Source organism: Pseudophryne corroboree, chromosome 6, assembly GCF_028390025.1.
Source record: "Pseudophryne corroboree isolate aPseCor3 chromosome 6, aPseCor3.hap2, whole genome shotgun sequence".
NCBI classification, from domain to species: domain Eukaryota; kingdom Metazoa; phylum Chordata; class Amphibia; order Anura; family Myobatrachidae; genus Pseudophryne; species Pseudophryne corroboree.
In genome coordinates this window covers 545,450,766-545,471,062 of record NC_086449.1, presented here as the reverse complement: position 1 = coordinate 545,471,062, position 20,297 = coordinate 545,450,766, and the positions used below count along the sequence as shown (strand labels likewise).

The window sequence follows — 20,297 nt, the reverse complement described above, 5'->3', positions numbered from 1 at the left end:
TTTGCGGACACCTTCCCTAAGATTTATACTTCAGTTTTAACAATTTGTCAATGAATGTATATAACATGATTTTTTAATACTAAACTATTCACCAATTCATAAATAAATACACAAACAAACAAGCAAGCTAGTATTCAAACTAAATTAAAAACAATGGATTAATCATAAACATTACCTCTATGTACCCCAATATAATACATATTTATTTATTTTTTCTTGAACATGTGTATGCACTAGCGGGGAAATAACATTTTACAAATTATACTGTATGTCCATAGCCAACCAAGCAAAGTCTCCATTAAAAAAATAACACTATAGGAAGTATAACATGTTTCGCATCTGTAAATATATTTGAAAATACAACACATAAATACTGCATATTTGTGAAAGCATGCATAAAAAAAATGGCAGTGCAGAGTCATATCTATTTTATCCACATCACCATGTGAGACTAAGCAGGAATAACTGGGCTCAAACAGGCATTGTCAAAGAGACTAAGAGGTATATTTACTAATGTGTGGATTTACAGATGTGGAGAGGTTTCCCATAGCAACCAATTTGATTCTACTTATTTAAATAGCACCTTCTTGAAGATAATAGAAAGAATATGATTGGTTGCTATAGTAAACATCTCCATGTCTATAAACCCGCACTTTAGTACATATACTCCAAAGAGCATAGAGGGCATGTCATTGGAATTACAGGATACTCATACACACAGTTGAATTCACCTGTAAATCTGATATCTTTTGCACCAAGTATTGACTGGTGCAAGTGTTCACAGATGATAGCTACAGTATAAGAGCAGGTGGGGTGAGATGAGCCATACTCCCAATGGTTTTTATTCACAAAACTATTCTAGCTGTAAATTTCATTTTTACTGTACTATGAATTGTCATACAAAGCTAAAAATTATTTTAAATTACATTGTTATGGAGCATGCAGAATCTGGATTTTTTGTAAATTGGAAACAGTAGTATAGTTTCGTACCAGGAGGCCCGGAGGTAAAATAGGGAGTGTTGACCCCACTTCCCCCATGGCTCTGGATTGCATGTGCCATAGCACTGCTGAGGGACAAGGGAGGAAGTAATGTGATTGCAATGCGATACCATTACTTTGCAGTGCCCGCCAAGACGGGCTTCTTTTGGAGCCCCTGTCCCAGTGATGCACCAACGGTGCATCTGAAAGAAAAAAGTCCTAGATTTTGGTAACTGCATATATTTATTTTCAGGTGCTGGCTGCAAATGATAATAAATAGAGCTCTAAAGGTTTTATTTTAAGTGTACTTCCCTAAAACAACTTCTGCTCTCCTTTCTTTCATCATATAAGACCGTAGCACACTATATACACACTTTGATGTGCCCCTACTCTGCTGCTTCTATCACACAATCCAGGACACCATTCATCAGCTCAAGGGGGCTACAACGAGTGCTTGTGTGCTAGACTGTAGAAAATCACTATGAAATCATTGGAGAGAGATCTATCCTAGTTCAGTAACCCTCTCAGTCTTTCCTCCTTGGGGCCCCTCTGTCAGCTGGAGTCTGGAGGCCAGTGCTTTCACTGCCTCAGGTAGCCATGCCACTGATTGGAAATACTACATAGAGAAGCTGATGGTGTTTGAGGGGATCCCTTGTCAAAGTACTGTCTCTCTGGAGACAACTAGTAAGAATAATCAGCAGGAGGAAGGGAGAGACAGATTAATAGTGAGGAAAACTGGATTCATTACTATAGTAACTGTGCAGCCGTGCTCAAAATTACAATTACAATGGAATAAAAACAAAGTGGTTAATAATGAGTTTTGAGATATTATTTATGTCTTAAAAGACTTCTTGTGGTAATAAAAATATAATTTACATCAAGGATTCCATCACCAATTTAAAATATGTCAACGGTATAAACACACAGCAAACACAAAATTATTTTTTTTATTAGAGATGTGTGCAGCCCCCCACGTTGTGGTTTTGGTTCTAATTCATCACCATGTTTTGATTTTGATTTTGGCAAAACCACCCTCAAGTGTTTTGGTTCAGATTCGGTTTTTGGTTTGATTAAAAATCAATAAAAATAAATTATATTCACTGATAAAATTAATAAAAACAGCTAAAATCATGTAATTTCTGCAATGCAAAAACCAAAATTTGTATTTAAAATCTGAATTCCGAACTGCAGTAAGATCTGAACTGGGACTTGGTTCAGATCGGATCTCCTCGGGAAATCCGGACTGGGTTTTGGTTTGGTTCGGATCCACAAAATCTGGGTGGATTCAGATTTCTTGAGAACCTAACCACACATCTCTTTTTTTTATTCCATGTTTATGGATATATTGATCCAGGTCTATGAGCATTTTGCATTTACCATTTGGAAATCACCTAGCCATATTTCAAACCAGCATCATATATTATTTATATATAATTATACACCCAACAGAATGGTAATATGAGCCTTGTTGTACTTTGCCTGGAGGCGGATTTTAGTCCTTTTGGTAATCTGACATGGGAGTTTTTGCTATCTGCATGCCCTAGAGTACAATTTCTTTCTTCTGCCACTATTGCCAGAAAATATGTATAGATTCACATTTAGTAGGCTCACCCAAGATATTTGAATTTAATCCACCCAGTGCAACAATACTCTACACCACAGGTTCTCAAACTCGGTCCTCAGGACCCCACACAGTGCATGTTTTGCAGGTCTCCTCACAGAATCACACGTGAGATAATTAGCCAGTAATTCTCAATTCATAAAAAAATGAAACACAACCACCTACAGCATACTTCCCAACAGCTATATCTGCTCAGTCGGGACCCCGCCAAAAGGGGCATGGTCTGTGGGAAATGGGGCATGGTTTTGCGGCAATGCTGCAATTGCTGGCCACACCTCCAATTTTAGTCACAGTGGGGGCATGGCCAGCACTCTGTGAGCTGCTGGCCATGTACCCAGTCCCTCTGTCCCCCAGAAATACATGCACAGTGGGGGCATGGCCAGCGCTCTGTGAGTTGCTGGCCATGCCCCCAGGCCCTCTGGCTCCCTGGCATCTATTCACCACTGCTCTGCTTGTACTAAGCAGAGCAGCATGTGACATGGGGTGTCCCAACTGCCCCCACCCAGTGCGGGACACTGCGGCCCGCAGGAGGGACTGCAGAACAGACCCCAAAAAATGGGACTGTCCCACAAAAAATCGGGCAGTTGGGAGGTATGCTACAGTACCTCCAATCTAAAGGCAAATACCTTTTAGCCCTCTTTACTTCTTATGCACCCAAGGTGATTCTCACCCTCACTCCTCTTGTAGAAACTTTGCTCCACAGAGTGGGGGGCCAAATTAATTGAGTCGATTCCTAAATGACACTTCTAAAATGTACAACTGTTTAAATGACTTACCAATACAATGATAAGTAAGTAAATGCTGTATGTTTGAAATGCAGTGTCAGAGCATGTCCGTAAGCTCCTCTGTTAATGTGTACTATCACTAGATCATATATGATGTTATAAGAAAATTAATTTAGCTAAAATAGGATTATTACCTTAGTTTAGTGTCACAAACTGTGTGTTACAAACCTCTTACATAGTTAATCCTAGAGAGAAGACAACTGTTGTTGGTCATTTACGTGTTCAAACATTTCATCATAGGTGACTAAAGCAAGACTTCCGTACTGGAAAATTACTCTTCTTAATGTATGCAACCTTATAAACAATATCAACACCCAAGCTGAAGAAACAGGGGAGACTGGGGAAAATGTCAGAAAACAATATCCTACATCTGCGGATGGGTTTAACCTGGAAGCAATGTTGACAGCTTTTCAGCTTCAGAAAATTTGCCAAAGCAGAATCATTCAGCATTGGGAGGTATGGTACAATACATTATTTTACTATATTTCATAATGAGTGCTGATTTGCAATAAACTACCTATCATCAGATGACTGATTGATTTCCCATGCAGAAGTAATCATTAACCCTTAACATTAATATAACTTAACTAAAATAAATACACAGACAAATTATATGGTGTTTCAAATGGTCAATCCCTTTATTGGAAACAGTCAAAGAAAAAAATAAGAAAAAAAGAAAATTCAATTAACCTGACATTATGCTGGCAGAAAGAAAGAAGGGCAGATATCCAGTGGCCAGCCAACAGCCTATATCCTAGTTGCCAACCACATCAAACTTGCAGCACCTATTGCCCTTCTCAAAGGCAAGTATAGTGGGCTCCAACCACCTAAACAATGTCGACCAGAGCACAACCAGTACTCCTGACCCCATTTATTGTAGGGTGAATTCAGCTAAATCTAAACATTGATAGGAAGTGCACCCAAAGAAATCTTTTTTTGAGTTGTCAATGCCTGGCACATGACGTGAAAAAAAAAGAGATTAAACAGCAAGCATTGGAAAACCAGGTGTACCAGCAGGTGCAAAACTGTCAGGGAGGAGGAACACTGGTGATGAATGGTGTGTAAAACCCTCATTTTGTCACACCAAAAAACAGCATGCCAGTTACGCAGACATTCACCCCATAGCTCTAGGGCGACCACAATAAGGAAAAGTTCCAGCAAAAGAAGATTCATAGTCAGCCTTCCCCTCCACCCAAGATGCAGCTTATCAAGAACCTTCAGGATAGCCCTCAAAACCAGTAGAACCAGTTGCATTGGTAAACAGATGAAGCTGTGCACTGGGCACTGGGGGAGCCAAACAAAAATGCACACCATTAAATTCTGACATAAAAATATTACAGACCAGAAGGTTTCAACTGATCTCTGCCGAGAACCAAATAAAATAATACAGATAACGCACCCCAGTGGTAACTCGTTCAAGCTTGTTACAAAAAAACCTTGGTCCATGGGTATGATACAGCAAGCAAAATTAAAAAGACCAAGGAGAAACTGGCACTGCTGCAAGGTAAACTTGGTGACAGCCAAAGCCAACAAATCAGCAAATTTATCTGAGGGTAAATGCCAACAATTGGTCACTGTATCAATCTCAATGTCCAAAAACAAGTGCAAAGTCCCTCACACTTGTCCACTGCTTTCAGAACACTGGACACCATAAACAAAGCACACAACAAAAACAACAACTGTGCGCAATGAGAGGAAACAGCTTATGTCATACAGTGAAAATCATTGGTGCCGAGCGAAACTCACCAGTGTAAAAACGAACTGAACGTCTCAAAAAAGAGCACAAAATGGAACAACCCAAGTGCAAGCATTTGTCGACCCAGAATATGTCCTCCAGCCTAAAGCGCATGAACCTGAAAGAGTCAGGAAGCAAAGGCAAAAGGCAGATGACAGACTTCACGTTGACTTTCCCCAACAAGTCCCCAAGGTCTGCAGCCTTAACGATGTTCCAGCCTCACCAAAGGACTGATAGTAAACAATGGAAAACACTTTCGGTATGGGGTCATTCACTGACCTTCCAGGTGGATGAGAAAGGTGCTGGATAAGCCAAAACTTCCCAAGCACCTTTTTCAGAACCACACCCACCAAAAAATTAGCCAAAGCAGGCTTGGAAAAGGGGTCAATTATTTGCCCCAAACCAAACCTCTTTCATCACCTTCTTCTTCTTCACCACAGGCATCAACAGCAGAGGACAACCAACAGGAACCTCACCAACAACTGGGAGCTGAAACCATCAATGAACCCCAGCAGCAAGAACTCTGCCTCCCCATTCAGCAAATACCTGGCCAACCAAGAGCAAATGGCACCCATGGCGACAGGAGATGGCATCTTACTTAGGAGCTACCCAATTGCAGGGCTTCTCAGGCCAGAAAGGCCACATGGGTCTGGAGCATTCCTTGGCCAGATGAGTGGACCCACAGCACAGAAATAAATGCTGAGATTGGCACTTTTCCCTAGAAGACAGTTTCCATTGTTAAAGAAAAATAACACCCCCTGCACCCCCCCCCCCCCCCCCCCATCCTCCATGATACTATCAGATCAAAAGGATGATTGTGCAGCCTGCAGAAAACACTACTAACCGGACGACCATGTCCCGATGCCCGAAAGACATGTTCTGCTTGTGCTTAAACTCCTTGTCATAACACCTCCACATCATACCTCCAGAGGACCGCAGAAGACCATGAATCAGGTGCAAATAATGCACCACATTCGTGGCCTCCTCTGGCCATTTCTTAAGATAATGAGTGGCAAAGACGTAGAAACCCTGCGACCATTTCAAATACAGTAGAACTGATGCACGTCCTCGCCTATGCCACCCTTTTTTTGGCATCCACCAAGGCCTTACACATCTTGGAGGTAAGGGCATATTTGCCCATATTTATGCATCTCTGCATGCTGGGATGCAAACCCCACAGGACCCAGGGACAGTGGTATTGGTACACCGCACCATGTCTCCTTGGCTAGGTTAATCATTGTTGCTGCTACTCTCATGGTGGTGACAATCACAATGAAGATTCAAGCATCCAGACGAGTGTCCCATTTTTGCACACTTGGCCTTATGCCTGATCTAGGCCAAAGAGCTGCTGCTAATCGGAGTGGACTAAGACATTGACCAGTAACTCTCTGAAGAAGTGGCTGTGTCCTGCCCAGCATCCACAGCAACCAACAATACACCAACTGCTTCAGAACTTGCCTCCGGGCCACTGGACACTGCAAAATAAGAGGGAGACACAGGGCCACCTGCTGCCATGCAACAGATGCATGAAGCTGTCAGCAGGCAAAGACGCGGTAGAAGCATGAACAGGCATAAGTGAAGCCTGCAGCATGAGAGCAGTCTGTATGCTGAAATTACTGAAATGCACCACTATAGGTGCAAAAACAGCCCTCATGTCCAGGGCAACTGCTACAGCCACACCACCAGTCGCTGTCAGTGTAGGCCCAGTCAATGAAGGTGTCAGTGCACTCATTAAGAAAACTGAGAGCCCGGCCACAGCCTGATGATTCAATGGCATGGACCCAGCAACACCCCTCACACCCACAGCAGCTGCACCCTCCACTACAGGTTGCAGAGCTAGACCAGCCAGGCCCACCAATAAATCACCACCGGGGCTACCAGGCAATCACCATCTGCTGTGAGGGACCCTCTGATGGGGAGACCCCTAATCAATGGGACCACGCTACCCACCAACAGAGGCACCAGCCATGCGACTCCCACCACAGCCACCCCTCACCAGCCACCATGTTCTGATCCTATCACCTAAATAACCATGAGACACCAAAGTATCATTTTTCCCCTTAGCAGTCTTCTCTCATCTTCCTAGTTTGAATAAAATGTATCTACAAAGAAATATATAAACCTAACTAGATAAGAAAAAAGTATATGGTCCATAAATACAAAAAAAGTATAGAGCCTTATAGGTAATTGGATACTCAGTAATAGTATGTACAGTATCAAACATGGTATTTTGGTATACAATTATTTATATTGTAGTATACTGTATGTATGTATATATATATATGTATTATTATGTTTTTGAGATGTATTAAGTGACACAAGTAGTCTCCATTGGTCTCAGTAGTTCCTTTCCTTTGTGACAGCCAAGAAGTATGGAAGCCTAAAATGTCTACAATGGCATCCCTTACAAATATATTTTGTTACAATTATTGTCTGTTCCTGCATTCCCCCTTTCCTATTTTTATATAACCCATAATAATTCTGGTCATCATTCAATTCTGAATGGCGTATAAAGGACCTCATTCAGGTCCAGATGTATCTGAACCCCATCATTGGACAGAGATTTCATGTCCTCTTACATGGATGTGCTGTGGCCGGCTTGCGTGACCCTATAGGTACCGCAAGCTGCCCGATGGTGTCATAGTGATCCGATGCTGCATCCTAGGATGCAGGTCTGATCGCTGCTGCAGCAGGAGGCATCTACTTGTAATAGACACCTCCTGCTGCACTTACATACAGAGCTATTCAAAGGATGCAGCAGCAATAGCTGCTCTGTCCACATCTGAATGTGCATAGTTTGTATGTTTTCCATGTTTATGTCAGTTTTCACCCACAGTCCAACAATGTAATGGTAGGTCTGCTGAAAAATGTGACCTAATGTTTTTGGGTGATAGAGAATGTAAACTACACTATAAGCGCCAACAGGGCCAGGACTTAAGTGAATAATTAATATTCTTTTCAAAGTGATGGATAATATAGTGCTGCCAGAGCCAGATTAAGCATGGTGGAGGCCCAGGGGCAATGAAGTTGTGGGGGCCTCCTCTACTATATCCCTGAGTGCACACCTCACAAACACACACACCTCCTCCTTCCATCTGCCCCATACCAAGTCTATCTAGCCTCAACTTCTTTCTACTCCCTACCATCCTCTATTTACCCCTACAGTCCTCTATTCACCCATACAGTCCTCTATTTACCCCTACAGTCCTCTATTTACCCCTTCCTGTTTGTATTTACCCCCATAGTCCTCTACCCACCTCCTCCTGTACTTATCCTCACAGTCCTATCTCTAAACTTTCCTGTACTTTCCCACACAGTCCTCTCTTTACCCCCTCCAGTACTTATCCACACAGTCCTCTCTCTAACCCCTCCTATACTTACCTCTACAGTCATCTCTACCTTCATCATCTCCCATCAGTCAGTATCTGCAGTCTCCTTAGCTGGCAGCTTATACTGTCTCCTTAACCCAACTGCCTCCTGACCTGCAGCTCTGTCCCCTCTATTGATACCCCAGGTGCTGCTGCTCTGCCAGTTCTGCCACTGGCCACAGGTCTGCTGTCTCCTCACCTATGACAACTGTGTGTGACCTGACCTGGATTACATCGGCCCTCCCTTGCTTCTTCCTCCTTCCGTCCTCCATGCGCAGTCCTCCTTAGCCTCCTGGAGACCCAGTGCACATTCGCGGCCAGGACTCCAGCGAACTGACAGACAAACACACCACTCACTAACATGGAGGAGCTTGTGGCAGCCACTGTTAATGAACAGTTGAGCTGCTTGAACGGAGACTCCCTTGATTCAACCATTTGTGTGTGGGACCCCTAATGTGTGGGGGGCCCCGGGACGACTGCCTCTGTTGCCTCTGCATTAATCTGGCCCTGTGTGCTGCTATATAAATAAACAATAGTATTCTAGCTCAGTAATTATCAATTTTACATAGTTTTTTTTCCTTTTTAAGAATTATTAGTTTAGTGTGCTTTATTACACTTAGTAAGCATTACAACAATGCAAATTACAGCAAAGTAAAATAAGTTAAATGAGTAGCAGTGGAGCATTTTCTTTCCTTCTGTGCCTGCATATAAATTGCACTGTGTATGTGCCACAATGACCTTGGATTTTTTTGCAAAGTAATTGACAGGTAGTGTTTGTGGGAGGTAACGGGGGAGTGGCGATTCAAATGCAGCCATTCATAGCCATTTCATGGGCGTGTTACAATTTGCGACTATGATCCTGTATACAGTTAACATGGTTCTGAGGTCTTACTTATGACAGTCATGCTGTGCAACCATAGGGTTACTCAGAAAGTCGATGATTGACCAATGTGTATCGGATTGTTGCGTCTTGTACTAAGTGGTGTTTCTGAGACGCCTTCACTGAGCGTCTTTATACAAATCCCGGGTGTGTGACATTTGCATAATTTCGCACAGCTGCTGCATATGAAATCACAACTGCAATTGCATTTGCATTCCTCTCCACATCAGGCCTATAGTGATTAACATTGTTAACCTATAGCACCGTGGTCATGGTTCAAATTCCAACATGGGCCCTTTATGTATAGAATTGATGTGATCTCCATGCATTTGCTTAGGTTTCCTTAGGGTACTCTGGTTTAGGGATGGCCATTGGCTGATTTTTCCATTATTGATACTATCAGTGGTTTACATCGATGCTTGGGAATAATAAAAAGATATTGCTGCCTTTGTTCCATCAATGGGAGAAGACCATCAGATCACTGATGCGAAACCATGGGCCATCTGTAGCAAATCTTTGACGATCAGTGACCATGCCTACTTGGGTTGCTTCCACAATGCATAGACATAACAACCATGATTTGGAGGCTTATGCATCTACTGTATCAGCAGATCTGAAAATGTATATAAATGTTGCATGAGCTGTCTCTTGTAAACTTACGCCCACTTCCAGCTTCTCAGATCTGCTGCCTATAACTCCCACCAATCAGTCTTTGCCTTTGGCTCTTGAATATCTTGAGGTACAGTGAATATAATGTTTTTTAAATTCCTTATCCTTATTCTAGTTGGCTTGCTGATATTTGATCAAGCAATTGATCTTTTCTGTCATTGAACTTCCACACTGCTAGTCTTTGGTTCATATGTATCTTCAGCTACTGGCATGTCCATTGACACGTACAGTACTTGTTCTACTTGTCAAAGTCCAGCTTTTCTGTAACTTGTACTGTCTCTTTAAATGCAACTTCCCTTGTATTGAAAAGTTTTCTTGTAATTATATTCCACTTTCATGGTAACAGCCAAGCATGATGCACTTTACTGACTTTTAATCCAGATTGTGTATTCTTTCCTTTGGTATAGTATATGGACATACATGTAAGCAATACTTCCAAAGGTGTTTAGATGTTTCACACTTTGTTTTCTCCTTGACCGGGCTTCAATAGGTGCTACAGTATGTCTTATAGGACAACTTATAGGACAACTGTCCACAGGTAAACTGTTGTGGGCAGAGCTTCTGTCCAAAACTGTTTCTCAAGGCTTGCATATTTCAGCATACATCTTGCTATCTCCACTAGTGTATGGTTTGCTTGTTCACTAACAGTGCTTTGCTCAGGAGTATAGGCATAAGTCAGTTGATTCTCTATTCCATATTTTCTCAAGAATTGTTCCACCTCTTTGCTGAGATATCTCCACCATGATCAGATCTGAGATTTTTAAGTGTACGGCCTGTTTAATTTTCTACAAGTCTATTGTAATGTTTAATATTCTTTGTCACTTCAAATTTCTCTTTTATGAAGTACAAATTTGTCATTCTCATGAAGTCATCTTTAAATGTCACAAAGTGTCTGTATCCACTGACAGACTTTACTTCCATTGGAAAACACATATCTGAATATACTATCCCAAAGTGGTGATGTACTGTTGCTCTCCTACAGTATTTGACTTTGGAAATGGCTGAAGACTCTGTTTCCCATATATGCAGCTTTCACACATGCTTTTCATTGTATTTATCACTGATATTCCTGTGACCATCCCATTCTGTAGCTTTTCAACACTCTTGTATCCAATGTTACCAAATCTTCTATGCTGGAGTTCCAATGAATATGACTAACTTTTCATCATTGCACAGCAGTGCTGTGTATCAAAGACATACAGTTGTTGGTGACCTGTGCCTGTAACTATAACTGTCATTTTTTTTTCTCGAAATGTACTTTCATTTGGTGAAATTAACTCTTTGCCCTCTCCTTTCTAGGACACTGATGATGATAAGGTTTGTACGAATCTCTGGTACACCAAATTCATTTTAGATTTCTGGGACTTTTGTTCTTGCTAAAATTCTCAAGTGAGCTTTAATTGTCACTTTTGCAGCTGGCAAAGGTTGATTTACAATTCCCTTGATTGTCACAGGATCACACTGACTTAGCTTGGTGAACTTCTCCTCATTGCAACTGAAATGTTTTGTTGTGCCTGAATCGATATACAAACAATCCTTTTTGTGGTTATCTGTAACAATTAGGGACGGCTGATCTCAGTGATCACATATTTGGTTCTGCAAAGAATTCACTTTTCTCTGCTTGCAGTTGATTGCCATGTGATCTTGTGATAATTATTTACCATGATCTGTTCCTATGGAAGTGGGTGCATACACATGTGTTCATGCACAGCTATGGGCAGTGGCATAACTATAGAGGGTGCAAGGGATACAATTGCTATTGGGCCCAGCTGCTTAGGTGGCCCTCCAGACTATCAAGCAACCCCACTGCACCATTTTTTTTCTTTCAGTTTTATTTATTAGCATTGCACCCCCCCTCCCCCCACGGGTTCCAATCCCACCAATTTACTTCCTGGTAGTATGGGGGAAGGAGGGGGAGTGTCACCAGGACTGTATAGTCACTCACTATATGCCAGAGCTACCTATTGTAGAGAAAGACTGAAAGATAATGATGTCATCATCTTGCAAGACTGAAAGTAGCTCTGCAGTGCTGTGGCTGATGGGTGGCCTCTCAGTGAGGGGAGTGAGCAGTGTCACACAGCCCTGTGGCAGTGACCCCACCCTTTTGAGTCCTACCCCTCTGCAGTGGCAGATGTACACATGGTAGTATGGTGAGTGGCCACACAGTCCTGGTCACCATCTGCTACCCCTCTGCAGCAGCAGGCAGTTGGGCGGGAGTTCCGGTGACTCTAAAGATAGTGACAGTAGCCATACCACTATGTGGAGTTTGGTTATCCCTGTACTTATGTGGGTTTCCTCTGTCTACTCCAGTTTCCTCCCACAATCCAAAAATATACTGGTAGTTTAATGTGTGTGCATGTACATGTGGTAGGGAATTTAGATTGTAAGCTCCACTGGGGCAGGGACTGATGTGAATGGCTAAATATTCTCTGTAAAGTGCTGTGGAATATGTGTGCGGTATATAAAATAACTGGTAGTAATAATAATAATAATAATAATAATAATTATAATAATACTTGCAGAGCTGGAGTACCCACCTGTACTCACTGTACCTCTGATGCCTGCCCATCACAATCCAGAATCGTCCATTGGCGCATGTCACTCACTGGCATGTAATGTAATGCAGGATCAGTCACTGGTGTGTAATGTAATGTGATACAGGGTCAATTATTGTTATGTAAAGTAATGCAGGGTCCATCACTGCTGTGTAATGTAATGTAATGCAGGTTCAGTCACTGGTGTTGAGACCATCATGAAGGGTGAGCACTGTGATTTACTCCCCCACTATACACCGTGCAGGGTGAGTACTGACCCCCCCATACATTGTGCAGGTTGAGTACTGTGACCCCTCCCACAGTACACTGTGCACTGTGAGCACTGAGCCTCCATACTATATGTACTCTGCCCCCCCCGTCCCCCACACTATATACAGGGGGAGTACTGTAAACCCCCCAATATTTGTCCACTGTGACGATACCCCCCACAAACACACTATGCAGTGCTGTGTACTGAATACCTCAATACAGTATGTTCCCTGTACCCACCTACACCCCCCAACACACACACACACACACACACACACACACACACACACACACACACACACACACACATACATTATACACTGTGCAAGGTGAGTGATGACACTCTCCCCCTCCTTACCGTATATATATTGCAGAGAGAGGACTCTACATACCCAATACACCATGCAGGGTGAGTACTGTGGTTCCCCCAATATGTCCTCTGTGACCTCCAACCCCCCCCACCACACACACACACACACACACACACACTTACACACATACACCATGCTGAGTGTGTACTGTACCCCTGATATGTTCTGCCTCCTTACCATGCTATGTACTGATCCCTTTTTTTCATTAAGCCCATGTGATTTTTGTAATTTGGGGGCAAATATGTGTTTAGGCGCCTACAAAGTTATAGTTACGCCAGTGACATGCGGTGAGGTGAGGTGAGGCAGTATTAGTATTTCCTGTAATACTAACATATAAGCCAGAGTTTTGACTGCGGGGCCGATTCAGACCCTGACGCTGATGTGCAAAAATCGCTGTGAAGCAATTTCTGCACATCTGTGCATCTGTGTATGCCAGTCAGGGTCAGATTAACAATGGGCGGATGGAGCTCCAGGCCTCCACATAAAAATATGCCCATTCTAATGACAGCATGATGATGACCAGCCATCAGCTGACAACACAGTCGGCCATAAATCAAAAGTAATAAAATTGCATTTCTATTTTCCACACAAAATTATGCAATTGTTGCACTTTTATATATTTAGGGAGACATTGGGGCTGATAGTGTTCGGCAGTGCCGTAACTAGGCATTTTAGCGCTGTGTGCAAGAAACGACAGTGGCGCCCCCCCCCCCCATGTAAGACAGGGGCAGTGCGCGGCATAGGCGCGCAAGAAAAATATAGGGGCATGGCTTCGTGGGGAAGGGGCGTGGCCACAAAATAATAGCAATTCATACTACGGTGCACAGTAGTCTACATTATTCAAATTACGCTGCACAGTAGCGCCACTACACCAGGTAGAGCCCCTTTTATACATTACAGCAGACAGCAACCCCCTTTTTACACATTACAGCAGACAGTCTCCCTTTTAAAACATTGCGGCAGCCAGTCCCCCTTTTTACACATTGCGGCAGACAGCGTCCCCTTTTTTACACATTACAGCAGACAGCGTCCCCTTTCTTAACATTACGGCAGACAGCGTCCCCTTTTTACACATTACAGCAGACAGAGTCCCCGTTTTTACACATTACGGCAGACGGTGTCCCCCTTTATACACATTGCGGCAGCCAGTCCCCCTTTTTACACATTACGGCAGCCAGTCACCCTTTTTACACATTGCGGCAGCCAGTCCCCCTTTTTACACATTGCGGCAGCCAGTCCCCATTTTTACACATTGCGGCAGCCAGTCCCCATTTTTACACATTGCGGCAGCCAGTCCCCCTTTTTACACATTACGGCAGCCAGTCCCCATTTTTACACATTACGGCAGCCAGGCCCCTTTTTTACACATTGCGGCAGCCAGTCCCCCTTTTTACACATTGCGGCAGCCAGTCCCCCTTTTTACACATTGCGGCAGCCAGTCCCCCTTTTTATACATTACGGCAGCCAGTCCCCATTTTTACACATTGCAGCAGCCAGTCCCCTTTTTACACATTGCGGCAGCCAGGCCCCCTTTTTACACATTGCGGCAGCCAGGCCCCCTTTTTACACATTATGGCAGATGGTGTCCCCCCTGAGAGAGAGAGAGAGAGAGAGAGAGAGAGACATACTTACCATCTCCCCGCTGACAGGCTCCTCGTGCAGCTCCCTCGGTGCAGGCAGGTGATAAGGAGGAGGAGGGAGGGGGACTGGAGCCGCAGCAGCGCTATTTCATTGGTAGTAAGCGCCGCTGCAGCATCCCCCTCTCCTTCCGTATTGGCTGCCCGGCGCTGCTGTGGATGCTGGGATGGAGGAACCGCATGTCCGGCGCTGTAGCTCTCCTCCACAGAGCGGTGGCGGCGCACGGTGCAGACTTCAGAGGCATGTAATGAGTCAATTTGACTCATTACATGCTGCTGGCCGTGCGCCCTCAGGGCAACTGCGCTGTGTGCCAAGCCCACTTGGCAAGCCCCCTTAATCTGGCCCTGATGCCGGTATGCACATGTGCAGTGTCCTAAACTGTGTTCTATTCAGAACGCAGTTTAAGACCTGGATGGGGGTGGGAATGGGGCGTTGATGCTGCATTTTGTGGGTGTCATTGCTCCATTTTAGGGTCGTGGTCCGGACAATGAAAGCGTGTCTGGATCGTTTGCAGGGCGGGCCACGGTGGCTGCGTAATGTCACACACAGCCACTGCGACCCTTAACATGGCAGGTAGCCATCTGCTTGGCAGCTAGGCTGTAAAGAACAGTGAGCTACTCGAAACATGCAAAAACATTGCTGTCAGCTGGGGGGGAGGCCTGAATCCGTCATGCAGGACCGACTTGCCCTGTGTTGGGCGTCCCCCCGCATGTTAAAGAAATTGATCGTAGATGTGTGTTTTCTCGCACATCTACGATCAGATCTGAATTAGGCCCTATATAAAGTATATGAAAAATACAAAGAATATGTTAGAAATATCTTCTTTGTAATATTTTAATAATTTTTATAGTCAAAACTCTTGAGTAAAAAGTCTATGACTGGCGCTTATCTGTTCCGCCCATCTCTTGACCAAATTTCAAGCAATATATACTGCTGCATCTGTGCATAATGCCCACAGGAACCCTTGGGCTCATACAGTATATCGTGTGTAAATCTGGCTCTGGTACTTGCCAGTGCATCCTGTGCCATTTACCTCACCGCACGTCCCTGACTTACGCCCCTGGCCACGAGTTCCGTTTGCTACGAAAAGCTGCACCGATGAGCTAGGAGTCATCTGTCATGTAGTTTATTGAACCTTTTAATTTAATGAACCCCATTATAGGTGTAATTCCTGCATTATGCTGTAATTCCTTACAGCTATTATTCTGCAGCTCTTGTGTTTTAAAATGTGTTTTCTGGGACACTCTTTAGTTTAAATGCAATCTGCCTAATTCAGGTGTGGTTGCACTGACAAAAATCACACAATGTACCGATATTTGGTACACTGCTCATTCACAGGACCCAAACTGTGTATGTACAGTATGGACAATGCACCCTCAGATCAGTAAGACTGCAGATGTCAGATTGTTGACAGTCTGCAGCCATTTGGGCGTGAGGAAGGGGCAGGAAGCAGCAGCTACTCTATGCTTTCTACAACCGAACCTGAATCTGGCCCAGTGTGCTTGCTTCACTGGAGCTATTTGTGCCTTTACATGTGGCCAAGATGAAGCCTCTTGGCTGCTCTTGCATTTGTAATAAACTTCACAGTGGGCCTGACTCAGGTGTGGATGGAAAAGTTATTGCTGCTGCCTACATGGAAGCAGCAGCAATAACACTAACATGGTAATGTAGCAGGAGGCGTCACACCACCTACATGCATTAGTGATCTGAGCTGCCTCCTAGGATACAGCATTGGATCATCTGTGACAGCATCGCTTGACTGCGTGACCCCTGGGGTCACGCAACGCAGATGCTGCAGTGACCTGTAAATCTCTGTCCTTCAACGGAGATCCTGACCTCATATCTCCCTGAAAAAAGTGCACATATGCCACCATTTTGGCAAGGTGTGGCTCACTTCTCCACTGGGCTCACTTCTCCACACTTTGCATTGCTTCATGAATAGACCCCTTAGTCACAAAGTGATTGACAGGAAGTGACCATATAGGGGGGCATGTATCTGCTGATAGCTGCATGCTTACACGTGCAAAAACATTGCATCTGAGTCTCTACTACTGTGTCTAGTAAACATAGACCAACCCTTAGCTCCGATGTTCCTCGTTTTTGCGTGTAGTCTGCGAATGTATACGCAATTGCAAATGAGTTTGCTATAACTACGGTAGGCATCTCTTTTCATTTCTTGGCAGCAGTTTCACTTGCTAACATTAGCAATTCCGTAGCCTAGACAATTGCACTTGCTAATGAATTAGTGTACAAACATGAATTAGGCCCTAGATGTGGGTAATTGAATTTGGCCCCAAAGCATATTGTAACCCACCATGAGTGTACTGTGGGGGGTCCTTTGTAGGTCAAAAATAACAACACAATTTAAGTAATTTAGTAATCCATCAACTGAATAGCTGCAGGAAAAAAAATTAAAAACATGGAATTTATCAACGATTGCTGGAATACTGTATACATTATCATTCATTCTAACATCTCTAAAATAAAAATAAAAAAACGTATCCAAACTATTAGTTATATTTAGATTATAGCAGTTGCTGTTTTTTTTCTCTCTGCCTGGTAATACTATCTCAGAAAAATATGTACAAGGAGATGAAAAAGCTAAATAAACAAAACAAAATAATAAAAATATTAAATTAATGATAAAAAATGAAAATGCAGTACACTGCAGAAACAACTTTATCACCAGAAAGCTGTACACTCACATAAAGTATGTTCAATCCATTGATGTATGCGGTAAATACTTTTCCTTTTGATTTCAATCCTTCAGGCTCACATATCTGCTAAAGCGGTTTGAGAAAGGAAGTTTTGTATTTATTGGTCCTGAGTTAAACCCACTGAGGATGTTGGAAGCAGTGGAGTGATGTCTTTCTACTGTCATGTGTCTAAGTTGCTCTGCTCTTGTGTCCCAATAGCTAGCACACATAGCTGCAGTACTGATTCAGAAGCACGTTGTCTGACATTTACTGGGTATTCCTGGGCAGTCACAGGGGAGTAGCTAATCAGACGTGCAGAGCTGTAGCATCTTGTGTGTGAGCTATGTGAGTGTTGCAGGGATGTGCCTGGAAGTGGTTGCGCACAAAGACGCTTCTTCACTCACATTTGAGGCCATACTCAAATAAAGAATCTGCACCTAGCTTGAGGCTAGTGAAAGTTTCCCAGCATTATCTGAGTGTCTCAATATGCTGAAAGTAGACGCTCAGTCCTTGCACATTCAGACACATGAATGCACAGCAGGAAAGGCTTTGCAGCAGCATAAGCGTGAAGTCTTAGATGCAACTTGCTAAATGACGCAGACACTGACGAGGCTGTGTGTGACTCAAAATCAGGCCCATTTTCTCTTACATGTTAATTCATTGAGCCTGTGGTTTACTTGTGATTATTCTATGAAAACTTGTCAGTGGCAACATAGATATTTCAGGCCATGTATGTGACTGAATAGGCTCTCTTTCACTACTAGGGAGTAGGAAGAAGAAATTTATCTAAACAAGCAGAGTCTAAGGGGCATACTCAATTTGCCACAGGGTTTACACCGCAGCTAATTAGCGCACCATGTGGGGAAAGCCTATTCCGTTAAATATCCGTTTCCTTATGCCAAAAATCAGGGAATAATGCGCAAACATCACTGTTTGTGTCTACTGTGTACTGCTGAGTCAATGGCTTTCCCCACTCATTATCCCCTCAAAGGTGCATTTTTCTCACTTATTTCTCCTCGTAGCTTCTAAAGTGTTGAGAAAAGTACATCCTCAGGGACTAACGCATGGGTTAATCCCCACTAGTTGAATTGGTCCAGTGCGGTAATTGGCTACGGGGTTAATATGCCCCAATGTCATGGTTTTGCAGAGTTGCTGTTCAGAAATTCTCTGGATTGGTGGATTCAAACATTTGAACAGTACCAGTGTTTTGTTCTATCTGAAATCTTATAAGGACACTGTCCTAAAGATGAGAGCAACATCAGATGCAGGGGTGCTTTAAGAGAGGATGGGGTACGCAAAAGTCTGCTCATGGGCCACCTCCTCTCTTAAACCATCTGTAGCTAATTTCCGGCAGTGCAGTAAACTCTAGCTTTGTGCCAGAATCTACTGTGCATGTGCAGGTCTTCTGGAACATGTTACCCGCGCTTTGTTCCCTGAGAACATCGATACTACGCATGTGCAAATCATCGTAATAATGGTCGCGGCTTCCATTTTTCTGGTGATTTCCGCAGCTGTGCAGCCAGCACCGGGCCGAGGGAGTGTGTGTGTGTGTGTTTGTGTATGGACCCAGGGGACCATGTGCACCACACACCCTACACCCATTATAAATACCCCAGTGATTAGATGTCTGTAGCTTACAATATAAAGGAGGTACTGTAACACTACTTTAAACAGAGCTGCAGTGGAATCTCAGTTTAACACTGATAAATATATTTATTTATTTTTTGCCCATAATTAAATGGTACATTTTTGGGTTCTGTTACCCTTTTCCTTAAATTCAGAACTCATCCCTTGTGTGTTAATGTAAATAATGTAGCTGTTCAAGTTCCCGCTGAATTACTGTAACTCAGTTGCTTATGCACAGTATTGTGTATGGTAAAAGATTAATATTATTTCGAATTTTGGTTATTTGATTTTATCCAAAAGATGCTGCAAGTAAGTATTTGTTTGGCAAATTCTTAAATTCATTAACCCTTGGTCCTACTGTACCTGAACTTTTGTTTTGTTTTGTTTCAGCTACTTCAGCAGGATTACCTGGACCCCAGCAGTTCAAATAATGAAAATGAAGATATAGTTAAGAGAAAAACCCCTTATATTTTCAAAAGACAATCACACGTAAGCAAAGCCAGAAGACCCTACATACTTAAAAGAGGCTCTTATTACTAACTCATTCAATAAGATATAGTAATGCCTGTTTAATTTATAAGTTAATGTGATTTATGGTTATTTTACTTACAATTAAAGACATATTTGTGTTATAAATATATTGGAAAATAATTGTCTTTAATACACAGTAAATGTGTTTTTATTCATGTTGTTTCTTAAATATCATTTTTTATAAACATTAAAATGATGTGGACTTTTACATTTTAACTAATAAATACCATGTATCTGCAAGATGGACCCTAAAATCAGTTAGAAACAAAGTTTGTTCTAAATGGTCACATGAAAGGACTCATAGTAAAAAGTTGTATTCTGGATGATACAAGCAACTGGAAAGTGCAGTTAATTCTATTTTTTTAGCGCTATAATTCTTGTTGCTCTGCCAAGTTAAGTAAAAAAAAAAAAAACTATGAAAAATGTACTTATTTAGTTTTTAAAACACAAAAGGTATTATTTGAACACATAGGGCCTGATTCAAGCAAAAAAAAAAGCAACAGGGTAAAACCTTGTTGCACTGCAGGTGGGACAGACAGAGCCGGCCCTAGCCACTATGATGCCCTAGGCAAGATTTTGGCTGGTGCCCCCTAGC

General features: G+C 42.9%; 1 protein-coding gene across 2 annotated transcripts in view; it reads left to right on the top strand.

Annotated features, from left to right (window-relative positions):
- Positions 1-19,809, top strand: part of NTS (neurotensin) — a 32,417-nt gene extending 12,608 nt beyond the window's left edge. For both annotated transcript variants that reach the window (XM_063930508.1, XM_063930509.1), the window contains 2 exons: positions 3,625-3,840; positions 19,562-19,809. In XM_063930508.1, the coding sequence (XP_063786578.1) occupies positions 3,625-3,840; positions 19,562-19,711 (366 nt within the window). In that variant the 3' untranslated portion in view covers positions 19,712-19,809. The remainder of the gene's footprint in view (positions 1-3,624; positions 3,841-19,561) is intronic.
- Positions 19,810-20,297: the final 488 nt, after the last annotated feature.